At 39.4% G+C, this 26,034-nt stretch overlaps 1 protein-coding gene across 2 annotated transcripts in view; it reads right to left on the bottom strand.

Moving 5' to 3' along the window:
* Positions 1–26,034, bottom strand: part of GRID2 (glutamate ionotropic receptor delta type subunit 2) — a 783,779-nt gene that overhangs the window by 228,332 nt on the left and 529,413 nt on the right. For both annotated transcript variants that reach the window (XM_035325267.1, XM_035325268.1), the window contains one exon: positions 5,494–5,547. In XM_035325267.1, coding sequence (XP_035181158.1) covers positions 5,494–5,547 — 54 coding nt within the window. The remainder of the gene's footprint in view (positions 1–5,493; positions 5,548–26,034) is intronic.

Here is a 26,034-nt window from a genome sequence, read left to right as displayed (position 1 = left end):
TTTGCACTTCAAAGGAGGATACAGTATAATGATATGAGGATGGCAGATGATCTGTTATACAAGTACCAAATGTCAAAAAAATCACAAAGTTGGCCAAGTTGAACTGAGTTGGCACCTGCATAATTCTAGGTTAGGTTTTGTGTTTTTTTCTGGAAAGATCCAAAGTACAAGATATAGTTCCAAACCTTTCTTTTGTTGGTCTGAACTTGGAATAAGGGGGAGGTGGTCCTTCTTCAGACTGGACATGGATAAAATTAGATGTCCATTTCACCCTAGTAGGCAAGCAAATAAAGAAAGGACCGCAATTTTAAATGAATAGGTCTTTGCAGATGAAATGGAAAAAGGGGAACTGAAGAGGATCATCTCAACATATCAGGCACAGACTCCAGTGGAAATAAGACTGGGCACCCAGCATACATTGCCATTCAGCTTGGTTTCTTTAAGATCAGCAATTTCAGTACAGAATTACTATTGGCCATAGAGCAACTGTACAATTACTGAGAGACATAGAGGGAAAGAATTTATCCATATACTCCTGTAATAAGCCTCAAACAAGAATCTTTCCTTATGGAGGCATCTTAACTTTCATCCAAGATACCTCCAGAGATCATCACATATTGGACATAGCTTGTTTTCCAGAAGTTACTTTTGGTGCCATGTTCTCAGCACATCCTTAATCCCACTCAGAGAGGGGAATATTTCTTCCTCCTCTGAAAGCTGGCTACAGAGAGGACAAGCAGGGGCCACAGAAGGATGGGGTGTCCACCATCCCCCCCCTTCAGGCCTCTGAGCTGCCACTGCTCTTGCCTGGCAGGAGCATTGATGAGCATGACAGTACTTGTGCTATGCCCTTCCTGTATTCCTCAACACTTTCAAAAGAGGAGCAGTTGAGGGAAAAGTGCAAGTAGATGTAGCTACAAGACAAGTTAAAGAAGCATCTTGACTTGCATAAGCATTTGCCCCATTACATCTCCACTAGGTTTCTTAGGTTCTGGGGAGGATGAAGAAAAAGCCGGGAGGTAAGATGAAGAAAAAGGGGCAGAAAGAGAATCATACCTATTTTTAACTTTGACAAAGAAAATAATGTAAGAGCATTTGGAGAAAGCAGGGAAAGCCATTCCCATGTGCAGAATTACCTCTGTCCATCAGCTCTAACCTGTCTGAAAAAAAGACCTGGCAGCTTTGTCATCAGCGTGACAAGGAGGGTATACCAAACGAGGTGGCATTTCACACTTGACTTGCTGTCACTGTTGAAAAACCCAAGGGCTGAAATGAGACTCTAAAACTAATATTAATAAATTATCCACATTCACATGGAGAATTATATGAACTTCTGGAATTAAGCTATGATTTTTGGACCTGATCCATCTGAAGTTCAGTGTTGGAGTTCAATGGGCCAAAACACAATGGAACAAGCTGAACGCATCAGTTGATGACCAGCCCTCTCCTAGGAAAAACACACGGTCAGCTGAAGGCAGTTTTTGAATGCAGCCTTTTTAGGTTTTCCATTACTCTTCTGAGCTATAACAGACAAACCTGTCACTAGATCTTTTCCAATAAACTGTTCTTTAAAATAGTTTTAGTTTTTTACACATGCTTCTCCTCAAAGGGGTTCTTCCAGACTCCAACACTTCTGGTAATTACAAACTTACTACTAACTTTCACCTCCACTTTATTCATGGTCAATTTTGAACTCATTTATTTTTGTGGCAACCTTGTCCTCTGTATTCCTCGACAAGAATACATTTATTCACACTCGACATGTAAACAGAGAGCGTATCCCCTTTCAGTCTTTGTTCTCATAGGGTAACCAAGCCAACCTTTCCAGTCTCTTCTCACACAAAACAGCTTTTCTGTGCGCTTGGTCTAGTTTTATTTTAATACAGTCGGTCATAGTCATGCATATTATTGCAGATGAAGCCCAACCGATCTTTTGTAGCAGTATTTTTACCTCCTGTATGGTTACTGTAGGCAGTGTAAAGTGTTTTAGAGTCACCTTGAGTAAACAATAGTAATAGAGAACTGGTGGAAGCCTTGGGCATATTATGATGTCCCTGAATGCTTTAACAAAGCAAAATGCTTGAGACAGAAATGGATTTAAAATTAAAAAAAAAAAAAAAAAAGGAACATTTCTTTCATTAAAAAAAAAAAAAAAAAAGAGCAGAGGAAAGAAAAGTGATGAAAATCATAGAAATGTCCCTTCTTCAGTTCCACTAAATAAAACCTAGGCTTACTGTGCATTTCTGATTTAGGAGTAATAAAGAAATGTAATTTTACTACCCTGAGCCTTTTAAAGTTACGCTTACTACTGTGCAGAGGGAAAGAAGAAAGCGGAGAGAAAGGCAGAGAGAGAGAAAGAAGTCCATTCTCACATTTTGTTAAGGCATATCTGATTATGATTACATTCAAATCTATGACTCCTGCAAATTTTAAATACAGAATTGTACCATCTGCTTTAAGGCCCTGAAGAAATAGGAACATTTATTTGGAGAGTGCTTCCTCAACTGAATGCACTGATCAGGCAGAAAAGATTTGTATTATTTGCAAAGGACTAATAAGATGTATTATGCTTTAGCAAATTATGAATCCTTTCATTTTATAGGAACAACCCCCCCCCTCCTCCCACATATGCATTTTCGTTTTGATATAGTCTTCAAGCAAGTTTTCTGTATTACCTAAAATAGCATCTAATGGTACAATAAAAATTAAGGAACTCTTTCTATGCATTACAGCATTTAAAGCAAGCAATTAAAATAACAGATGTTACCTCAAAAACCTAAGTAGATTCACAATCTCAAAACTGAAGGTGGTATTTCCTTCCATGCTATTATGCTCAGTACGTCGTATCCCCTTGGCACAGTGATGAAGGGGGAAAGACAGTTTATTTCTCTCATGGCAAGGAATATGTCATGTGTAGATTTTGCAAAACAATGCATTTTCACTCTATTAGAGAATCTTGAATTTTCAAATTAGGTGGCAAGAGAAGCATTGTTATAGTTACTTTGTTGACAGTGATCTTGCTAATACACGCACACAATCGTGGATGTCCAAGTTCACTACAGAAGATTTGTGTAGCCAACTGCAGAAAAATGGGCAGAGCTCTCAGATCACTTCACAGTCATATGAAGTACCGTGGTCATCAACAGTTACCGGACAACCATATCAAAAGGACTGGCTTTGGGTGTGAAGTATATTTTATATACTACGCACTAAGGGTCCTGTAAATTACTCCATTTCCAAACCTTGCACTGCTGAAGTGGAGGCATTGTGATCTTAGCACTGAATTGGTAAACTCGTGCAATACATAAATAATATTATGCAAGATTCATTACTCAGGAAATATTTATATTTCTGTGTAATTTGAACGTAGTGATTTGAACGTAGTTTTCCTTTACCCAAAGGAAATGTAGAGCAAAACATCATTTCTTCCATATCATCAGCTAATCTTATTACTAATCTGATCTTCGCATGCAAAAAATACTGAGATCATTAGCATTTTGAAATCACAGAATATCCTGAGTTGGAAGGGACGTGCAAGGATTATCAAGTCTAAATCCCAGAGTTAACAGAGCTGATAGTAAATTACTTAAGTGGGGATATGCATTTGGGTCCAGAAGCAGAAGAAGCTGAGATAGCTGAAGAGTTTACTTTGCATGGCATTAAACATGTTCATGTTCTTCAAAACAGACACCTTTGAATGGGATACAGACAAGATTTTAATGACTATGATTTGCAGCACAGCTTGTGAGAACGAGCTTAATCTCAGCTTCCACCCATTTTACCTACAAAACTCTAAAACAAAGAAGATGATGTGTGTGTCTTTGCATACATCACTCACCTCTTCTAGCTGTGGGTGTCACAGCTGAAAGGAAGAGTTTTGGAGCAGAGAAGGCAGTTTAGAGTGGTAACCACTTTGATTGCTCTGCTGTTTAATCTGCTACAATGTGCAAATAACTCTCAGAAAGCAAAATTTCTTCTACAGAGACACTGATTTCTGAATACAAAGCACATAGAAAGCACACATGCTGGGAACAGATCCTTGGTTTTATTTTTGGTTTTGAGAGTGGAGGAGCTGATGCACGTAAAAAGTAAGTACCTTCTTCTGGGCTCTGCCTAGGAACTTATGTAGGAATTTCTTGATACTCAGCTTAAGGGTTGACTTCCACTGATCTAGATTTGGCTCATGTCTTTTTTAAAACTAGTACCTCGGAAGAGTACAGATCAACACTCCAATTGAAGAGACCTCTCACTGCAAGTGAATTCTGTTTAATCTCACAGGAAAAATAAACTCTGTGTGCAGTTCACATGACCTTCTGTGATCTTCCTTAGAGTGGGGTTCTCAACCACTAAGGCCTACCCTATTCAGTGCTGAAGAACAAACAAAATTACTGGTCAGGAGCAATGCGGGGTGCAAAGAAATACTTTTTCCTGAACCCAGCACTTAATGAGGCTTAATTTTCTCCATGGAAAATTGGCTTAAAATCCACTGACCAAAGTACTATCTCACTGTAACGCACTATACCTTACTATAACCTTGAAAAAAAAAAAAAAAAAAGCTTCAGATTAAGTTACCTTGCTATTAGGCACACTGTACTAATGAAAATCTATTAACTAGATAGCAAAACAGAAGTGCACAGTAAATCCGGAGAGAAGATCTGGAATCCACATGCAATTTCTCCAAGCAATCTTTTATTCTGATAACATAAAGGAGATGCATGATCTACACATTAGGGGTGAGTTACCCCTCAGGGAACTCAGCCATTCTGGACCTAAATTGCTTTTCAGAAAAGAAAAGAAAAAAATCTGAATGCATTCAAATCTATGAACAACTGCATTGTTCAGTGTTTTATATGCAAAGCTACTACACATTGACTTGTCATAGTTTAGCTGACAAGTGTTCATGGAAGAACCTATTTCACAGTTTAAAAATAGGATCTCAGCTTAACTACTTTTCTTTTCCTTCAGGAACATTGACATATGACCTGATTGAGAAGTCTACCAAAAAGCCTCCCACTGAGCTTTTGGCTACCAACCATGATTGAATTTTAGGGAAATTCTTACAGGAAAGGGAAAGATGGTATTTTTATTTTTGTATAAGTAATTATAATATGAATTAAACACAAGTACTCCAGTAGAAAAGATCTGTTCTGCATGAAAAATGATCTTAAGGAGATCCTTTAAAACAGTTGGCTCAAGTCAAGTCAAAAGTGAAAGTTCAAGATATTCAGTAGGAAAGTTTTTTTTTTTTGGGGGGGGGATTATTTTTCATTTATGCATTTAAGGACTTCTCTTTAAAATAGTCAAGACAAATCAGAAAAATCCAAAACCTTGTCATTCTATTTCTATTAAATGTCCACCCTCTCAGCATGCCCAGCATGCCTGAACTTTGTTGTAGCTATTGCTTCCTGTTGGCAAAGGCAAAATCGGCATAAATATGTCAGTAAGCCTGAAAACAGGGTTCATGGTTCACAGCAATGTTCACTTGACAGTTACCTCATTTATAATGATCCAGTGACAGTCAAAAGCAACCAAATTAGTCTCCACGACCTGAAATAGAGAACAAATCAGCTATCAGTCATCTTGCTTATGAAAAACAGAAAAAAAAAAAAATGAAATGGATGCTCTCTGCAAATGACAAAAAATGAAGCACATGCTCTTAAAGACCTTTGTTATTCAACTGAGGATAGAGAACCTTTAGTAGAATTCTGCAGAAGCATTTGTGTTATTGTTTGACTTGCTAATTAAAGTTGGAAAACACATTTCACTGCTGGCATCACAGAAGAGAATATGTTTCAGTTGACTGAGGAGAAAATGTAATCGTTTTTGCCTTAATATTGTGTGGTGAGATGGAGCAACACAGAGGAAGGCCGAAAATGAGTATCAGACAACTCATGTCAGATTTCTGTACTTGCCTCTGAGGCCTTCCCAGTGCACACCTACCCTGGAAGCCTGTGAATTTAAGGAAAATAAAAAAACCCACAATCCTTACAGAAATTACACTTACAGAAACACTTAGAGAAATGCAGAGTGGGGAAGAAACAATTTTCTTGAGAAAGAGGGCTGTCACTGGAATGATGAATGATGGCCTGTCCCTGGCTATGCACACAGATGGCCTCTAACCCTCCTCGCATGCATCCTCTCTTTTCCTTTGCTGAAAAATAGTCTAGGAGATGCCTCCATGATGGCCTGAAATTTTACTCATCTTCCACTCAGCCCTGTTATTTCCCTTCTCGAATTCACTACACTTTTGTGGCAAGTCATATTTGATTCCCCTTTGCACAAAGAGAAGAAAAATATGCAAATGGTCTGCTTTCATTAGCTAGGAAAGAAATCATGGATTGGATGAAGAACAGCAAAACTATAGGGGAGGCTGGACGCCTTTATATTTTTTTCTTGAAATGAAACTGAATTGGCATTGACACTGATATAGTTTTAAAACAAAGTTAATCTAATTTTGTTTGTATAATCACCATCTTGATTCACAGTTTAAAACTAGTGGATACTTAAAACTGTTTTGAAGTCTAGAAAAAAAAAAAAAAGACAAAAAATGAAACAGGGCTTGGAACTGGCAGTGTTCTAACGTTTAAATAGATGACTGGTGCCGGTCTGTTACTACTTGGATCACTGTACAGCAGGCATGTTTGCCTTTTAACAATGACCACCACTAATAGTAGTTGCCAAGGATGATTACAATTTATACTGTACCATGTCCAAAGGAGAACAATTTAACCGGCTACAAACCTTAAAAGCAGCAGAAGACCCCATACCGCTAACCTTCATTATTAATTCAGAGGCCATTAGAATTGGGGTCACTACTTATTTACTGCAGCGACAGGCAACATTGGCAATTCTGATCTACAGAGACCGGGGAAAAAACACGAGCAGCACTATATGAACGGAGCTCTTATTTGAAACTCTCAGAGTGCCAATAAGAAATCGGGGGAAATGAAAGCCCTGCCTGCTAATGTGCTCCTGGAAAATTTCAGAATTATTAGCAGTAGGAATCAGGGCCTTCGCTTTACTTGAAATTTAGATTTGTTGCTCTTTCTCTGTGGTGACAACAGCATATGTTGCCGTGTTCCTTTGATGTTTTCTTGCATTCTCTACAGTAGGTGTCTACATGGCACGTGGAAAGGAAAAGGAGAGCAAGTGAGTAAGAGATGGGGGGCATGACAATGGGCCCTGAGCAGATGCTTGAGCTGGAGCATCGCTTGTAACCACCTCTCTCATATCAAACCAGCTGGAAGACAAATGGATCCAGGAAGACAGAAAAGTTTAAAACTGACACAACGGTAATTATAATGCTCTCAAAGCAGCATTTACTCCCAAGTTCCAAACTATAGAAAGTTTATGCCATTTACAACGTAAGCAGTATCATTTAAATTTACCGTAAGACAAAACAAATCAACACCTGACTGAGCAGAAACAATTCTACTAGTCAGTCTACATGTTTTTATGCTGAAAAGTAAGCAGAATTTCCAAAAACAACAGTAGGTGTGAAAATCTGTCATTTTTTTCTGGTTTTTCTTTCCCTGCCAAATTTATTCCTCCAAAGTTCTGGGTTCAGGACATCCCACCAGGGACAGTTGTTCTACCCTGACTACTGTGCTCAAGACGAGGTCTCTCAAGGTTCCCGTGGCTCTGAGACAACCTATCAGAGGGACGTCTTCAGAGTCAAGGTTCCTGGTGGTGTTAGGGAAATGAAAATGATTATGTTCCACAGAACACTCCTCAGCTCTTGCTCTGCTTCAACATGGCAGTCAGCTGAATCTTCGGAACGAAGGAATCTTCTACAAAATGAATATTAACACTTTCTGTTTGGTTTTTACAAACTGAAAAGTGGGATTGAGCACTCCTTTGTGCCTGAAACTTCAGCTGATCAGATTTTAATGCACTTTACCTTACATTAAAACTTTAGTTTAGGTTCATTTATTATTATTTTTAAATATCTGGTTACGTGTGACTACTATGTCTAGTCTCTCAAATCTCAATTAGATAAGGCCTTACAACAGAGTAGGGTTTTAAGTCACCGTTTTTATTTTACACGGCTCATGGACCACTTAAACTGAACTCTGCGTGGTCTCACTCAAACATCTCAGGCTAACCATGACAGATTTATTTGTAACTTGCAAAGCATAAGATGAAATATATCATTATTTTTTTTAGTTAAAGTTGCATCTCCTCAGCAGAATGATCGTGTTTTATCCATTAAAGTTTAAGCATTCGTGAATCTATTTAACATTAACACCATTTTCAAAAAGCTTGTGTCAAGCTGAGATGAACTTGTAATGGACTCAGAGACACTCAAGCAAATACATTCTAAGTTGAGATGGGCTATGAATAGCCCCTGATTTAAGAATTCACTTTTCCTTTCAGTCTGTCACAAGATGCTTTTTGGCATTTTCCTTAGCCCGTCCACCCAAAGCTTTCATTCAAAAAGTTCTCATTTTGAAAGTGGTTGCTTAAAAATACAACTGTTAATATCCCAAGAAACTTGCTAAATATTACTATTATTATTATTGATGAAATACGGATTTACTTCTAAACTGGGGCCCAGCATTCAGTTGGCATTTCAGGGCCATCTTTTTGTGCTTGGTCCATTTGGTCTTAACTGATGAAATCCTAAGTCACCCTGAAATCACTCAGAGAAGAGCTGCCCACTTCAGCAGGATGAGGATGCTGTGTCTCAGTCCCTCACCACCGAGCACCTCTCCTCCCAGCATGGCCAACACTTTCTGTTCAATCGACTTTGAAGTTGACAGTGCACATGCTGACCATGTCTGTATGAACTGCAGGACACTTCACTGTTATCATTACCATTGTTAATAGCCGTCTGGTATTTTACAATTATTGTGCTTTTAAAGTTTTTCAGGGTCTTAGGAGAATGCACAGGCACAGCCAGCGTTTTACAGAAACATAAATACAATACTCTGTGTGTCCTTCCTTCAGTTTTGATGCTTGAAACAAGTTGTTCAAACCTGAAGTTTTCTTCAAACACCGATAGGAATCATACGTATAACCCGACTGTCAGAAGATTTTCTCAATCAGCAGTTGTTAAGCACATGTTTACAAGTTCCTGAATATATTAAATCAGTCCAAAACAAAATAAAATAAATCTAAAGCTAGCAGCACCACCGCCTAGCTCCAATTATCTGTCAGCAAAACAGTGGCATGCCTTTACAGTCATGACACTATGTTCCATAATGCCCTTGTCTTTCTACAGTTTGCTGCTTTGTTTACTTAGAAAGCCACTGCATCTTCACTTGGAAGGGAAGATAACAAATAACATTACTGGTAAAAAAAGAAAAAAAAAAAAGAAAAAAAAAAAAGCTTGTCTGGTTCTGCTAAAATTGATCCTAACCAAAAAGCACATATAACATAGTCATAGAAACCTTCTGAACAACTTCATTACGCACTCCTGGTGAAGCTAATATGTTCAAAAAGTTGAAACAGATCTGTTATCTGAGTGACAATCTTGTTGAAATTCCCATCTGCATGCATATCCAGTGAGCTGGCATGAACTTGTGTTTTGTGCCAGGGAACAATGAATGTACAAAATAACACTTGCAAAGGCATAAGGGCAATAATGAAAAAGAAATCTGATATCCTGCATATTAGAAGCAATAACACAATTTGATGGGGGCATGTAGGAGCTAGGGACCTCAAGACCCCAACTGTTTGAATACGATGCAAGTTTCAGATTCATCTGCTTGTTCTGCTGGCTCTGTGACAAGATGCAAGTGCTGCGCACTCTGGAAAGGCAAGGGACAGATTGGAAATTTCCATATGAGACAGAAGGCAGGTGACCATATTGTTTATATAGCTCACCTCTTAAGATGAAACTGAGAAAAACTGTAGTGTGCGTTCATAATGATGGCAGAACACCAAAATCCTACACAGACATTAAATGGCGGAGAGCTAACCCCTTCCAAAAAGGAATAAAACCAAACATATAGTGACAAATTCTCTTTTCATACTTCAGCTAGGGGAAATCATGCAAGAATCCAGCTGTGGTTTACTAGGCACGCAAAGCTATACTCAACTCAGCAGGGCTCTCTAAACCTAAACATAGCTGGTAGCTGAGAGACTGTTAGGACACTACGTATATGCTTACCCCATTCTTACTCTTTAGGCATTCATCTATGGACACTTTTAGAGAAGAACCACTGAAGCAGTCTTTGGTCTAACCCAACATGGCTGCTTTTGTGCCTCCAAATATATTTTGATTTCTCAACTCTGATGAATCGCATTAGCAGTAGCGAGGAGCAGCAGAAACTTCCTAATTCTGTATCAACTGTTGTGCAGTTCAGACTACTTATTGAGAGGGTAAATATTTGAAACTGACTGGCTGCCTTTCTGATGTCCACGATGGAAACAATACTAAATAAAAGATTTTGTGCTGTTGAGGTGGCATTTCTAGTGTGCTGCTGAGTGCCTTCACTGCAGGAATGTGCATAAGCAGCTGAAGTCCTGTATGAACTGGGGAGCTGCATCCTTGCAGACCAATGCCCAAAACAACTCACACATTTCTGTCTCACCCAACTAAATCAGAGAACAAGCAGAGGATGGCCAATAGAGGCAACAGCTTAAGAGAACAATTTCTGGTTTTCACCATTCAGCATTTTTCCATTTGCAGGCTGCTAGTATTTACTGACATATCGCATCATTCTCCAGCTGTAAGAACTAAAGCAGTATGTGAGCAGGCCAGTTCTGAAACAGACTACATGAAATTGGGGAAATACTAAAAAGAAGATTCATTCTCTACCCACTCAACCACGGCTCGGCCTGAGAGTTCACACCGGAGTATTTGAAAACACTGTGTCATTAGTTGTGTAAATCCTGCAGCAAAGGAAACAGCCTGTCGAGTACAGAGTGCTATCTGCAGCAGTAGATATAAAAGATCATTCTGAACCTCTTTGTAACTTCAGAAATGCACTCATGTCAAACTCCAGTGGTTTTCTTAACACTCTTTTAAAATAAATCAAACTTCTGGTTCATGAGGAAGGTGTTCCACCTAGTCAAACACAGGTGCTATTGAACTGATGAGCGAGAACATGGACCAAGCAGAAAATAATTTTATTTTTCTAAAGAATTAAACTACACACCAAGGGAGATTTTGCATAGAGCAGAAAAATGCTGTCAAGAAGACAAGTGATGAGCAAGGACAAGCCATCTGTCATTGGCAGTAACTCCAGAACTCCCGAATCTTTGGAAGAGCCTGACAATTTATCATCGCTATTTCTATTGTTCATACTCAAACCTTCAAATGGCCTAAATACGAGACAATCCAACGCAAATAAAACAGCAGTATTGTCAGCATGGAAGCTTTCCTCATAATAATTCTCATTACTTTTCAGGATAGTATTTCTTACAGTAACAAGCAAGAAAGCAAAATAGCTTCCCAACAAAAGGGGCATGCGGTTTCCTGGAAAATGACATTGAAAATTCTCTGCATGTCTCTTTCCTTATAAGATATGGCCCAAAGACATGAGCCAAAACTACAAGATACAGACAAGAACCCTTACAAAGGACACACAGGCAAACTATTCAGAATCTTCAAAATTCATCTGCATGTGTGGAAAGATCCATGCAGAATCTGGCCATCTCGAGTGTCTCCTGTTTGAAACACAGGGGACAGCTCCTGAGCTCCAAATTTAGCTTTGCTACAGCTGGAACTGCTCTACAAGTAGCCACTGAGGTGTCATGACTCATTTCTCAAAATGCTGAAGAAGCATCTCCAACTAGAGCTGGCCCTCATGTTAATTTTCTGCCCCACCAGAAGCAAAACCTCTCTCTGCTGGACCGCCACCAAGCAAACCACATTTTCTGTTTGATTTTTCACAGAAGCCAACAGATGGCATTGCATAATCCTTTGGTTTGGAACTGCCTGCTATTGAAATCATTTAGAAAGTGATTTTTTAGTTAGTTTTCCCAAGAGTTGAGCTGGGACAAACTCATGCTAACCTCTTCCAAACATCCTCTATCTACAATATGCCCCATTTACACTGTCTTGTAATCTATACTGTACTCTTCCAGCTGGAAGACTGATAAATTACTTTTGTCCAATATCATTAGACTTGTTGTCAGGTCTTTTCACAGTCATGCTTCTTGCAGTCACCACTGCTGTCTTCTAGGAAAATACACGTCTTCATCTCTCCCAGGAACATAGCAATTTGTTGATCTCTAAGATATGATAAAAAAAATGTTATCCTGTACAGGTATATGAGACAGGGAGCCCCCACCCTGCAAAATCCCCCAAACAAACATAAGATCTCAGAAGCCATTTCTTAGCGTTACATTAACTGAGGGAATATGGTTTGACTAGTTTGGGCGCCTAGGGCAGGCTAGATTACTCTTCAAGCAGTAGCATACAAACCAAAATGTTAAAGCTAAAAGACTACTACATCACTGATGTACACGCAGTACAAAGAGTGATAGGCTGAAGACTGGAAAAGTAAATGCACAGAGTTGTACTACATCAAATTCAGCACTGCAGGACTTGAGCATGGAAATCCTGAGCCTGTCTGTTAAGATATTTCCTTCTTTTCTACTATCTTCTATTTCATTAAACCACTGCCATTTTGTCAGGCTATCTGTACTGGTGTCCTGTACTGGTGTCTGGCTTCCTGCTGGTGTCACAGCAAGACCTTTTCTGTGTCTCTGGTCTTAGCCTTTGAACTTCTCAGTAGGGAAATCAGTTGCTGATTTGTAAAGCTCGTTCTTGCACACCAGAAACTCAAGCTCATAAAAAACCTCTCTTCACCAAAGGCAATATTTTTGGAATCTAATTTTAATCTCTTACCATTTCCACACTCAAGAGGAAAAAAAAAAAAAGAAAAAAGAAAAAAGAAAGACAATATTTATTACTTCTATTGGTATGGAGCAACTTCCTTTCCTGGGATTTCATTCCTTCAGGCTCCTTCTAAGCAAAATGGAACACACTGGGTGAAACCTGACAGAGAATTCCCTGGACTACTCATCAGCTAGTTACCAAGTACTGAAAAGCAAGCCTCTACAGCACTGTATGGGGAAAGGAAGTTCTCCAGTGTCCTTCTAAGGACAGCTGAGATGGCTGACATATCTTAATTTGCTTGTCTAATGACAGCACGCTTTTGAAAAAGAAAGAAGCAGTTGAACTTGATCAGTTTTCCTTTTTGTTTCCCAGATTTATTTCAACAGATGATACTTTTAAACTAAATAAAACAGGGTTATTCCACTACATAATTAGTTTTACTTTGATTTCGCTTGCCATCTTTATTATATTTAAAGCAAGTAGAGCTCCAGGGAAGACTTCGCGCCCCTCTTGTATTAAGATTTTAAGATATAGGGGAGATCTTAAGAGCTGGAGACTGTTCAAGTAGAGAAATCAGACCCATACTAAGAAAACACGTATGAAAACAAATCAACAGTTAAATGTTCCAGAAAGTAAATAAACACATCATTAATACTTCAGAGAATATGACCATAGGCTTGTACTGAGAACACTAAAAGTGCCTTCTGTCTGGTAGAAACAGTCATGTAAAAATTTTCATTTCCTTCATGGTTGAGAAGAGCTAATTATGTGTTTATTTTATAGGAACCTAAACCCACGCATCCTCCTCTGAGGTCAACCTGTAGACTACAGGTTTGAAGTGATACGTATTGTAAGTATTTGAAACATTTTTCATTTTAAGGATTATTTTATTCTTATACTCAGTTTTGCTATTTCCAAATTTCTGCTTTGATTTATGTTCTGGTTATCATTATAAAAAGTGCTTGTAATATCCACTGTAAAATACGATGAAAAAAACAAACAAACAAAAACCAACAACACCTAGATCCATTCTGAATTACTCTGCTTGAACTCAAAACCATGAGTAAAACATTACGCCACTTGCACCCAAAGACCGACACTAAAAAGTAGAAAAATAGTATTCTCAGTGAATAATAACGTACCTCCCACCTGGAAACTGCATATTTCAAAGTAACAAAGAAATTCAAACCCTCACGTAAATTAAATTTTGTTACTGTTGTACAATTGCCTGTGCTACCTTTTCTTAAGAATTTACTGGAATCTTTTCTACCTGTAACTGGAGATTTTTCACAGTACTAGTACTTTGCTTAAAGATCTCTGCTCCTCAACTGTTCCTCTTGTTTCTAAGCTGAAATCAAGTTGGAAGTTAGAAAGCTAGGCAAAAAACTTGAGTATCCGAGTTGAACACAAGCTATGAATTCAGCTGGTTGTCATGACATTTGAAGGTGAAGAATCAAACATAAGAAGTCTAAATCTGTGCTGAAATCTCAAAATTTCCTCCTTTGTGTAGATTAAAAGGTGATAACAGATTTCTCACAACTGTTGTTTGCTTTTTAACACCTCACCACCTTTCACACCCAAAGACAGGCAGGAGCTACCCTTTGAACAAACCGTCTCCAGCCTGAAGGCTGTTGACATGTCCTCCAACACAGGGAAAATAATTGCCTTGCTGATGTTGACATTTTTGTTCATGTCAAAACTTGTGGATATGAAGAAGCCTTTCAACCTGTTAATCTGCCAAGAGAAGCCCAAGCAAATAACCATTAGCTTCAGGCTGTCACTAGTAGAGGAAAAAGGACGGTCAAGTTTGATGATGGGTCATTCTTAATGTATGTGTTAGGTAACGAGGCAGCTAGTAAAGAGAGATTTGGATGCAGCAGGAGAAAATGCAGATGATAAAATGATATATGTCATAATTTCAATATGTGCTCTTTTGGTAGCTCATATAATTATGTAAATTCACATTTGCTCTCTCTTTAAATCTGTCTCCAGCATGAAGGTACATTCATAATATGTCTAATTGTGCACCGTGATTAACCGGATGATTTTACCACTTTAGTAAGGCAATGAACAGTTAAAACTGAAGAAAAGTACACTTGTAAGTCTCCTTCCCAATGTGCATTAGTTGGGTAGACTGCACTCAAGAAAAGGACATTGATTCAAATAAAACTTGTAAAGGAATCATGTAAGGGTGGTGGTTTTAAATAACCTTTCCCTTCTCATCCATACCTGATTTTACACCTGAGTAATTCTACATATTGTACTACAATTACTCTTGCTTTACACCAGTTTAATGAGAAGAAGAATACATAATTAGGATGGAAGCCACTGTCAGAAAGAGGCTGAAAAACAGAGGAGTTGAGAAAGAACTTGAAGGAGGGAAGCAATGGACAGCAATACAAGAAACAGGGTCACTGATTTGGAAAGCTTTTTGGTAGTATGAGCAAACACTTTTAGTTTGTCACTGTTTAAAAGCAAACAAATGAAAAACCCAAAGACAAAATACCAATTCTCTTAGTAGCAGCCAACTTCCATGAGAACAGCTTCCTGTCCACCCCCAGTTCCAGCAACCGAAGGGAAGTAAAATACTGATTACCTTTACAACACTCCATTTGACATAATTTTTCTGCTTTCTTTTGCTAGGTTTGAGTGCTGTTGTGTTTAGAGGTTTAAAAAGCATTTAAGCAGGAAAACTACTAAACATATAGATCAAATTTATATCAACAAACTGAAAATGCAAGGCTTAATCCATCTTCTTCTTCCTAGAGTATTAAGGGACTATTTTAGGGCCAGTCCCCTTGAATTGCTCAGCATCCAAAAGTTAACCAGATTTTCCTCAGGATGCTGACTGCTTTTGAAAACTTGCCCATTCTATTCAGGTTTTTAAATGTAAGTTGAATGCCTTGAAAATCCAGCCCTGATTATATTGGCAGCATGTTATGTATTTTTTTAGTGATACGGAAATGTGTTTTCAACTCCTCTTACATCTGTTAGTAAACTCAAGATCCAGTCTGCCTATGTAGCAGGGGAAATATTAAAAACCATGTGAATGTAACAGTGCTGCTCTTTTTTTTTTCTTCTTCACTGTCTGCCCTAAAAGCATTTGTTGCCAAGGACCAGCTTGACATTACTGAAACAGAAAGTATTTTATTTTCCTATCACAGGTGTTATTAACGAAGGTCACTGCCCAAGTGACAAAATATCACTAAAGCCATCAGCTCTTTTTGCTCTTGAGCATTATGGAGGTGCCTCTCCTGTCATTTCGCATATCTGTAGAGAACAGCAGCAACAAAGGTTCAAGCGAGATAGCCCACATTTCTGACTTGCACACAAACTTAGCACTCAGCTCCTCTCCAAGTAAGCAGGCTGAAAGCATTTAGTTATTTATTTCTTTTCTGGTAATACGAGTTCAAGAATCAACAGCAGTTTAATGGAGTTCTAACTGGCTGCAGGCTTGAAGCTTCCTACAAAAAAAAATCCTCCCAACACTGTATGTACCAAGATAAAATCTATTGTTAATGTACTGCAAATAATATGACTACCAAACGGCAATACCAAATGTGAAGCCCATCAGCCATTTTCATTTCTATGCTTGATGACTCAGCAACAATATCAATCACTCTTAGTAATGGTCCAAAGCCTCTGCAAATCCAGAAGATCTGCATAACGACTCACTGAGTCTTCAAAAAGGTGTGAATCGAAACACCAGCAACCTTATTTCATAAAGGTTTTAAATTTTCATAGGACTGTAGACTGTTTTGGGCTGGAAGGGACCCTAAAGATCATCTAATTCCAACCCCCACCATGGGCAAGGACACCTCCCACCAGACCAGGTTGCCCAAAGCCCCATCCAGCCTGGCCTTGAACACTTCCAGGGATGGGGCATCCACAGCTTCTCTGGGCAACCCATTCTGGTGCCTCAGTGCCCTCACAGTAAATAATTTCTTCCTGATATCTAATGTAAATCTACCCTTTTCTAGTTTAAAGCTCATTCCCCCTTGTTCTATCACTCCACTCCCTGACAAAGAGTCCCTCCCCAGCTCTCCTGTACGTCCCCTTTAGGTACTGGAAGACCACTGTAAGGTTTCCCCAGAGCCTTCTCTTCTCCAGGCTGAACAACCCCAGCTCCCTCAGCCTGTCTTCCCAGGAGAAGTGCTCCAGCCCCTTGGTCAATCTCATGGCCCTCCTTTGAACTCACTCTATAGGTCCATGTTCTTCTGGTGCTGGGGGCCTCAGAGCTGAACGCAGCACCGCACGTGGGGTGCTGGTCAGAATTCTATTTGCAAAGCTCCATCTGCTTACCTTAGATCTGAAATCATTCAGGTATTTCACTGAAAGTTGTTACCAAGATATTTTATGTAATGTTATGTCTGATAATACGGGACGGATGCTAACTGTTCAGATCACACTTAACTGGACAGCACAGCCAGCCAACAAGTGCTCATTCACACAAGCAGGTGAAACTTCCTAGCCCTCAAGTATGGGTAGGTATTACAAATAACTTCTGCTTTAAGGTATTAAAAACAGAATGCAAAGCTTTATAGCAGAGGTAAATGTTGCAAGTTTAAGAAAACCGCATCGTAACATACTTTGTAATTTGAGCTATTCTGTGCAGCTCTTTAATAATTTACAGGGCTAAAGGTGATAAGAATTATTTCTCAGGAATTTTCATTGTGGAACAGTTTCTCATTTGTTTTTGCTTACGGAACAAAGAAGCTTAAATTAGATCCCTGCTATTATCTTTTAAAAATAAATTGGAAAGATTTGGTCGAGAGAAGTGAAGAGTAGGAGAACTTTATGACGATTTGAGCATTCCAGAAAAGGCAAAAACAAACCAAAACAACAACAGAAACAAAACCAAGCAAACAAAAAACCACCAAAAAAAACCACCCCAACTTGCACATTATTAAAAAGACAACCGGTTCTGCATCTTAACAGCATTCATGAAAGAGGTGACAGCCTTAGCAAAAGGAGCTATGAAGAAACAGGGAGACAATCACGTTTGCAAAAAGAAGCATTAAAGATCATATCAGTCTAAACCTGGATTCCAACTGTATTTTTCATGAAAAAGAAGCTAATAACATATTTTTTTTCTTTGTTTTTGTTTTTTTTGAGCTTAGACTTATAAACATCAGTATCTTGACTTGTACTTATGGTAACAGTTCCTCAATGTAATTACTCAGTGGAAATTACTCGTGTGAGAAAAATAACTCATCCATGTAAGAGACTACAGGTCCAGGTCCCTGATGTAAATTATGGAAGGCACATCATACAGACTGTCATAATTTTTCCAGAATCACATTTCTCTCTCCCTTAGGTACTGTCAAACATCTTTTTACCTTTAAGCACTGCCTTTATGTAGCATTCTTTCAATCATCCTTTTTGACTAACGTGAACCAGAGCTGTGATATATATCTCCTCTTCCAACTATTAATATTATGTGCACATGGTCTTTGCTTTTGGATGGTGATGGAAGCAAACTGACAGAACCAATAGCCAGACAATCCTTGAAGTGATACATGAGCTTTACACAAGAATGATCAACAAGATAGAGCGCTATTCTCTCCAGACTGATTGATAGGGAAAACAAGTTGGCTGTAAGGTTGTATTTTCAGCTGGGAGTAGGTCCGTCATGAGTTCTTTGTGAATCTCCAAATATACAGAGTAGAGAGCTGCCCTGGTTTCAGTTGGGATAGAGTTTAATTTCTTCTAATTAGCTGGCATGGTGCTGTGTTTTGGATTTAGGATGAGAACAATGCTGATATCACGCTGATGTTTCAGTTGTTGCAGAGCAGTGCTTACACCAAGCCAAGGACTTTTCAGCTCCTCGCTCTGTCCTGCCAGCGGGCAGGCTGGGGGTGCACCAAGAGCTGGGAGGGGACAGAGCCAGGACAGCTGACCCCAACTGGCCAAAGGGGTATTCCATAGCATCTGGGGTCATGCTGGACAGCAAATATGGGGTGACTGGCTGCACGTGAGGCAGCTGCTTAGGGATGGGATGGGCATTAGTCAGCAGGTGGTGAGCAATTCCACTGTACATCACTTGCTTTGTATATTTTTATTATTATTGTTATTATTCTTATTTTCCCTTCCTTTTGCATCCCATTAAACTGTCTTTATCTTAACCCATGAGCTTTTACGTTTTTTTCCCCCCTGATTACATCCCACTTAGTGGGGGGAGGCAATGAGCAAATGGCTGTGTGGTGCTTAGCTGCCTGCCTGGTTGAACCACAACAAAAGCCAAGCCACATAAAAAGTAGAAAGAAAGAAAGAAAGGGAAAGGCAGAAAGAAAGAAATCACAACAATTTTGGAAGGTCATTATTTGGTCTATTGTGCAGGATGTGGGAAAACTACACATCTGTCACGAAGAAATAAATTACAGAGAAACTTGCTGTTGACCTAAGCAAAACTCTGAATGTGTGAGCATAATTATGGCCCATCTCAAGTCCAATTACATCCCAACGTATCCCAGGCAGACAGGCTGGCACAGCACAGTAGAGATGTGTCTAACGTGTCAGGCAACTGCCTGAGCCATTTCCCGAAACTAAGTCAAGGACAGGAATGGGGAAAACCCTTCCCTACCCAGAAACCTCACCTGTGAGCAAGAAGAGACAGATCACCAGGATGGGATGCGCATCTGCCATGCAATTAAGCAAAAATGCCCAGGCACTGCTATCTGACTGGGATGAAAACATTTCCATAGCCTCATTTAGGGGCACACTGTATTCCATCCAAGTGTTTTATATAACATAGAATCATAAAATGGCTTGGATTGGAAGGGACCTTAAAGACCACCCAGTTCCAGCCCCCCTGCCATGGGCAGGGATACCTCCCAGCAGACCAGGTTGCCCAAAGCCCCTCCAGCCTGGCCTTGAGCACCTCGAGGGATGGGGCATCCACAGCTTCTCTGGGCAGCCTGATTGACTGTCTCACCACCCTCTGAGTGAAGAATTTCCTTGGAACATCTGATCTAAATCTCCCCTCTTTTAATTTAAAACCATTGTCCCATGTCCTATCATTATCTGCCCAAGTAAAAAGTTGTTCTCCATCTTTTTTAAAGCCCCCTTCAAGCACTGAAAGTTTGTAATGAGGTCTCCCTGGAGCCTTCTCTTCTTCAGGCTGACCATTCCCGATGGATGGCACTGCCTAATCTGCTGATGGGCACTTACGTCCCCCTCAGCCCTGGATGTCTGCCTGGAGTTCCGATGCTCTCTCATCTGCCAACACCACGTTTGATCTCCACCGCTAAAGCACCATCAGGATGAAAAGAAACACATCCCTGTCTGATTTCAGAGGCACAAAAAAGGCTGCACCTGGAGAGCCTTAACTGGTATTTCATATTTATTTATTTATTTATTTATTCTAAGTATTTCCCCCGTTTTTTTCAGCTTTTCTGACTGCTGCCCCCCTACTGAGCAAGAGGCCACTTTCTCCTTGGCCATCAGAGCCAGAGCAGCCAGAGAAACTTCAACACATTTACTCCTACAGCTCATCACTTCGATTGGCATTGCCTTCCTAACCCATCTTTTTATGGTAGGCTTTTCTTATGCACACACTGAGCACCTCACTACAGAAATCACGAGAATTCTAAAGAATAAAAAAGAAAAAAATGAAGGAAAATCTCTTTTATGATCTACTAGAAACTTGGAGAAGGGAAAGGAAGGGACTTTAAATAAATATGGATTAAACTTCATGAGAGATGGATATGCACTAAAGCTCATGAAAGACAAAAGCTCTAAGCATGCATAAGTTAAAGATCATTTTCTGTGCTGGCATCCTGGAAACGTATCAAAAAGCTTCATTATTGCCCTGTCTGACACTTGTAATAACGGCTACAAAATACGGCCATCTGTAAACATGCCATTGAGCCTACTAAACAAAACAAGCTTATTTTCCTCTTATCTTGTCTTACTACACACAACTCACGTATGCACATATTCATTCACCACACATTTAGTGCTCTTTGTTTCATCTACCATGTCTTTTCCGATATATTGGTGGTCAGTTTTTGACAGGGAGCAGGAATGCATCTTTGCACATGTGAAGATGTCCTTTATAACGTTTATACTCCAGTCCCTAAATTTACTTCTTAATCCTGGCATTTCCTAGGATCCTGGAGCAACCACCATTCAGGGTTACTTTCCCAAATTGAAGATGCGTGTATCTTTGAGGGGACATTTTTTCACAAACCTCTTAGAAAATTCCCTCTAGCAGAAATGATTCAAACTTTGCCCCGTGACCCTCTGCATGCCATAACATGTCTCCAAAACAGAAAAGAGGCAATCAACATTTCTTACTGTGTATCCATTTCACTCCCTCCTGAGCAAAAGATAAAAGCAGAGCAGTGCCATATTTCTGTCAAAATAGGAATCTTTCACAATATGTTTCAATAACCCATAGATTACTTCATTTTATTATTATTTATGGCAATAAAAGTCATTTTTATTTTTTTTATTATTATTTTTTTTCTATGCTTGTATGATGTCTAACAATGGCACCCTAGCACATGACTGAGCAATAACTGAAACTAATGAGATACCTTCTCCGGCAAGAAATTATCACTCTTCTTATGATTATACTTTGACATTTTAAAGAGAGGACTATAATTTTTGCCTTTACTTTGAGAACAAATGCAACAAAAATAAATTGACTTAAATATGTACCTTCCAAGCCCCAAATCAAATTTTATCTGAGAGCAGCTAGGATTAGAGGTATCATGACAAGAACTCCTGCTTTGGTTCAGTATGAGCAGGTTAGAATGAAAGGAATGAAAAGTCATACTGCTTTACCCAATGCAACTTACGTAAGCGTTGTTATCTTAAAACATTTCATGCTCTAAGCACAAAATCAGTTTTTGGTAGCAGCATGCATTTCTTTACCTCCAGGATCTACTTCACCACGTGCAGTCCCTCCTTACACACACACCAAGGCTCCCCATAGCCATGCACACCTGTATTTCACTCGTCTAAAGGGCATCTAAAGCACAAACATACTTGGCACCACATAGCTGAAAAAAGTGCACGGACTGCCACTTTGCTAGGAAGTCTCTGGGGCTTTACTCTGTCTGAGGACTAGAGGGAATGGCCTCAAGTTGCGCCACGGGAGATTCAGGTTGGAAATGAGGAGACATTTCTTAGAAAGAGTGGTTAGGTATAGGGACAGGTTGCCCAGGGAGCTGGTGGAGTCCCCGTCCCTGGGAGTGTTCAAGGAAAGGTTGGACTTGGTGCTTAGGGACGTGGTTTAGTGGGTGACATTGGTGGTAGGGGGAGGGTTGGGCCAGATGATCTGGGAAGGCTTTTCCAGCCTTAATGATTCTATGATTCTATTAGCAGGTGCTCTTTCACCTTGGGGCATGGAGCTTGGGCTTTACACCACTTACAGCTGTTGCAATTCAATACTGAGACTCAAAAGGCTGTAAGTAGGGATGCTGGTTCCCCTCTGCTTACTTCAGGTTCTGTCACATTATCCCCTTAGCGAGCAAGGCACAAATAAATGGGGAAGAGGAGGATGCACTGATGCCCCTTCCTTCCAGGGGTACCTCATGTTGAAAGGGACAGTTGTGAAACGTGCTAAAGTGGTTATGTGGACCATAACACGAGAGGAAATTGTTTTTGTTTGGCTTTAATACAATTTTGTTCTCAACGGGATTCTGGTCCTTGACTCAGCTGGAAAACACATTACTACAAATAAATGATAATGATGAAGAGGTGAAAAAGTGACTGAATTTTCTGAAATCAGTTTCCGGATCTGGAAAGCAGGAAAGAAGATATTGTCCATCAGCTACACGAGCAAAGCAGGAACATTCTCAGCTATATTCACGCCAGGGAAGGTAACATCCAGTTTCCCAGCACTGTTGCAGCTGAGTTGGTGAGTGCAAGCAAGCACTTAACCAGCGTTCAAACCTTGTTAAGAGTGACTGAACACTGCCTGGGGCCTGTCTACGTTAGAGCCTGAGTTGATACAAGCATGAATGCACCTAATGGTATTAAATCAGATAATAAAGTGAGCAACATTGATGCAATCATCGCAGATTTTTCTGTATTTTAGTCTGCAAAGCTTTCTTTATCATCTCAAGCACGTTATTTAGCTGGAATTTTACTATCGTGGAAGTATAAGCATGGAGTAAAGTAAAAAACTTTAATGAAAAGGACAAGAAAGAAAATGAACACGGAGCCATCACACTGCATCTGGATTAAAATTACTTTCTAATAAACCCTAGACATGTTCTGTATATGCACCCCTGAAATATTACTACTCAGAAGCTACTAGGAGTGCTGCTAACTGCAGATACAAAAGAATACATCCAGAACAGTATACACCATTTGTGAAAAGTAACCTATAAAATAAAGCAAAAATGACACCTTCCTAAAGGAAATTCCGTGAATATTGAATAGAAAAGTACTGAGCCTCAGACAACAAAGAACCTCAGACAGAGAAGAGCCTTTTGCAATTTACACAACTTGGCTCACTTTCCATTGTGCTTCAGTCTCAGGAAGGGGACACATCTTTCAACGTCTGCACCTCCGTTTTCAGCCCTCTACCTTCCTCTTTTCTCAAAATGATGGTATATTAAACAGCAGAAAACAGATAACGTGGCCACATTAACTTTGGCACCAAATTATATCCCTTATAAACATGATTTTATGAAGCTTTTATTCAAACTAAAACAAATTACGTTGTTTCCATGGCAGCACAGAAAAGCCTAGTAAAAGGAGATTATAGCATTGTATGTGAATTATTTATGACCACATCCAAAGCTCAGAAATGAAGGATCTATGTTGGCTAGTGAGACGGTGAAGCCAATATAAAATGTATAAAATGATTCAGTCCATACGTAACCTGGAAATAGGCTGTGTAATGTTCATTTACACAAGAGACTTCTCTTGTGTAAAATATGTACCATGCTGTAAAATAGGTCTAATAAATAAGCAAATATGTCTAAAATAGGCTAATGTTACACCACCCAAACAGTCCCTAAAAAGAGAGTTAAGTCAGCAGAACTCTGCCAATGTATACTTGAAATGCTTAGATTCCCAGATTTTAATATATGTAGTTAAAATGAAACAAGATTTTGAGAGTATATACATATATATTAATACATATATAGTGGAAAGTAGGTGCAAAGGAAATACCCCTACTTGCTGCCTCAGTCTTAAGGGTAGGAATAAATCTTTATCTACAAACCCAGGAACTGTGGTGCTGTCTCATACAGCAGAAGCTGACTGTTTTCAGCCAACTGCTGCAACATGCCAGTGTTCTCACTTCATTCCAGGGTAACGTGATGGTATTACGGATTTACTAGGGCAGAAGCAGGACTTACTCATGAGAACGAAGAGAATGCGTCTGAAAACAATCATATATTAACGGCATGGAGCTGTGTCAGGGGAGGTTAAGGCTGGATATTAGGAAAAGGTTCTTCGCCGAGAGAGTGGTTAGGCACAGGAACAGGCTCCCCAGGGCAGTGGGCACAGCATCAAGCCTGCTGATGGTTCAAGAGGCATTTGGACAACACTCAGACATGTGGTTTGATTTTTGCATGGTTCTGGGTGGAGCCAGGAGTTGCACTTGGTGATCCTCATGGGTCCCTTCCAACTCAGGATATTCTGTGATTCTATACAGAGATGCTTGGGCTATTCCAAATATATCTGAAAAATAAAAGTTTCAGTCTAGAGCTCTGATGCACTCCAGCTCTTGTGATACTGATATTTTCCCAGACTTAGATGCAGAGCAACTCATCTTTCTGATGTTACCATGTGTTCTCCTCATAGAACACCAATGCAAATGACAAGACAGAGGGGACCACGAGGGAAGTGTAGCTTTACAATTCAAGGCAGATAAAACATATAACCAAGACAAGTTGGCCTCCAATAAAAATCCATCCCAGGCATACACACATTCTTGTGGTTACCTCTCATTTAATTAGGTTTGTCTTTTTTCATAGTTTATCAAGCTTTGTACTGAAGGCACCAAATGTCTACAGTGCAATGCACTGAGAGATACGGTGGTGCAAAAAAAACCCACCCCAAAACCTAAATAATTCAAATGTATTTAAACCAGAGCACGTGTAAGCGCTACAGTGAAAAAGTCAGTTCTCCTACAGTGACCACAATTAACCTGAGGTTAAGCCCCTAGATGGAATACAGTTTTTACTCTGAACCATTTTTCCATTAGATTTGAAGTTGGATGTGAACTTTGAATTCAAGAAGCAAACTCTTTAGCTCACTGATTGCATGGAGCAGCACATCAGAACACAGAGCAGTATCAATATGCCAGTTCAGATCCTACAAAAATCAAGAACACACCTTCTCCTGAGGACATTAATTGCTGGTCTACCATGGCAATGCCTGGGAGAGACAGGCTGAGCAGAAGTTTGGGCATAAGCTGCTTAAGACCTGTTGATTTAGTCACGGTTATTCAATCCTTTCCATTCAATCAGTTACTGTGATAAACAAAGTCCTTGGGGTGAAGCATTTACAGTTAATTATGGAACTGGTATAATCTGTCTTGCTTTCAAATTAACATTTATCATAGCACAAATTAATTCTTTTTTTTTTTCTTTTTTCTTTTTAAACAGTGTATTAGCACATGAACCATAGTGGCTAGCCTCGTTTCACTCTGATTAATAAGACAGTTTTTCCTTTTAATTTAGAGAAAGCATGAAATTTCACCACTGGATCTACAACTCAGCTATGAATAACTTATTGAGGAAGTTTTCATTTCAAATCTGAAATGACTTGCAGACACATTTAGCTACGACTAAGCCACTGCACATATTCCTGGTGGTTAAACCATTAACTTTTTCTATAAGACAGTTTTTGATTTATTTCTTCCTTTGTTATTACTTTCCCACAAGTCTCTAATCATTCCAATAAACAATTAACATTTCTCATAACCATACGTTTTATTGCAGTTCTTTTCACAAATTTATCGCCTTCAAAATCTGTAGCGCTCACTATTCATAGGCAAACAAATAACTGCAACAAGCAAGATGCGTTCATGCAACAAACTGGCTGGACATGCTCTTTGTGCTTATTTTCTCCAAATTTTGGAGCTTTTTGTGATTTATCCTCTATGACCGCATACTGGAAAACCCTCTGAACAATCAGAGAAAACAGACCTTTATTTCTATGTTTCCTCTCACCACGGTAATTCCCGGAGTATTCCAGCATGATATCACGTACACCGCAGAACTCACAATGCAGGCTTCAATTTCAGATGCTCTGAGAACTTACGAAGTATC

This window comes from Oxyura jamaicensis, chromosome 4 (genome assembly GCF_011077185.1).
Source record: "Oxyura jamaicensis isolate SHBP4307 breed ruddy duck chromosome 4, BPBGC_Ojam_1.0, whole genome shotgun sequence".
Lineage (NCBI taxonomy): Eukaryota > Metazoa > Chordata > Aves > Anseriformes > Anatidae > Oxyura > Oxyura jamaicensis.
Note: the sequence above shows the minus strand (reverse complement) of the source record. Positions and strands in the feature narration are given on the sequence as shown.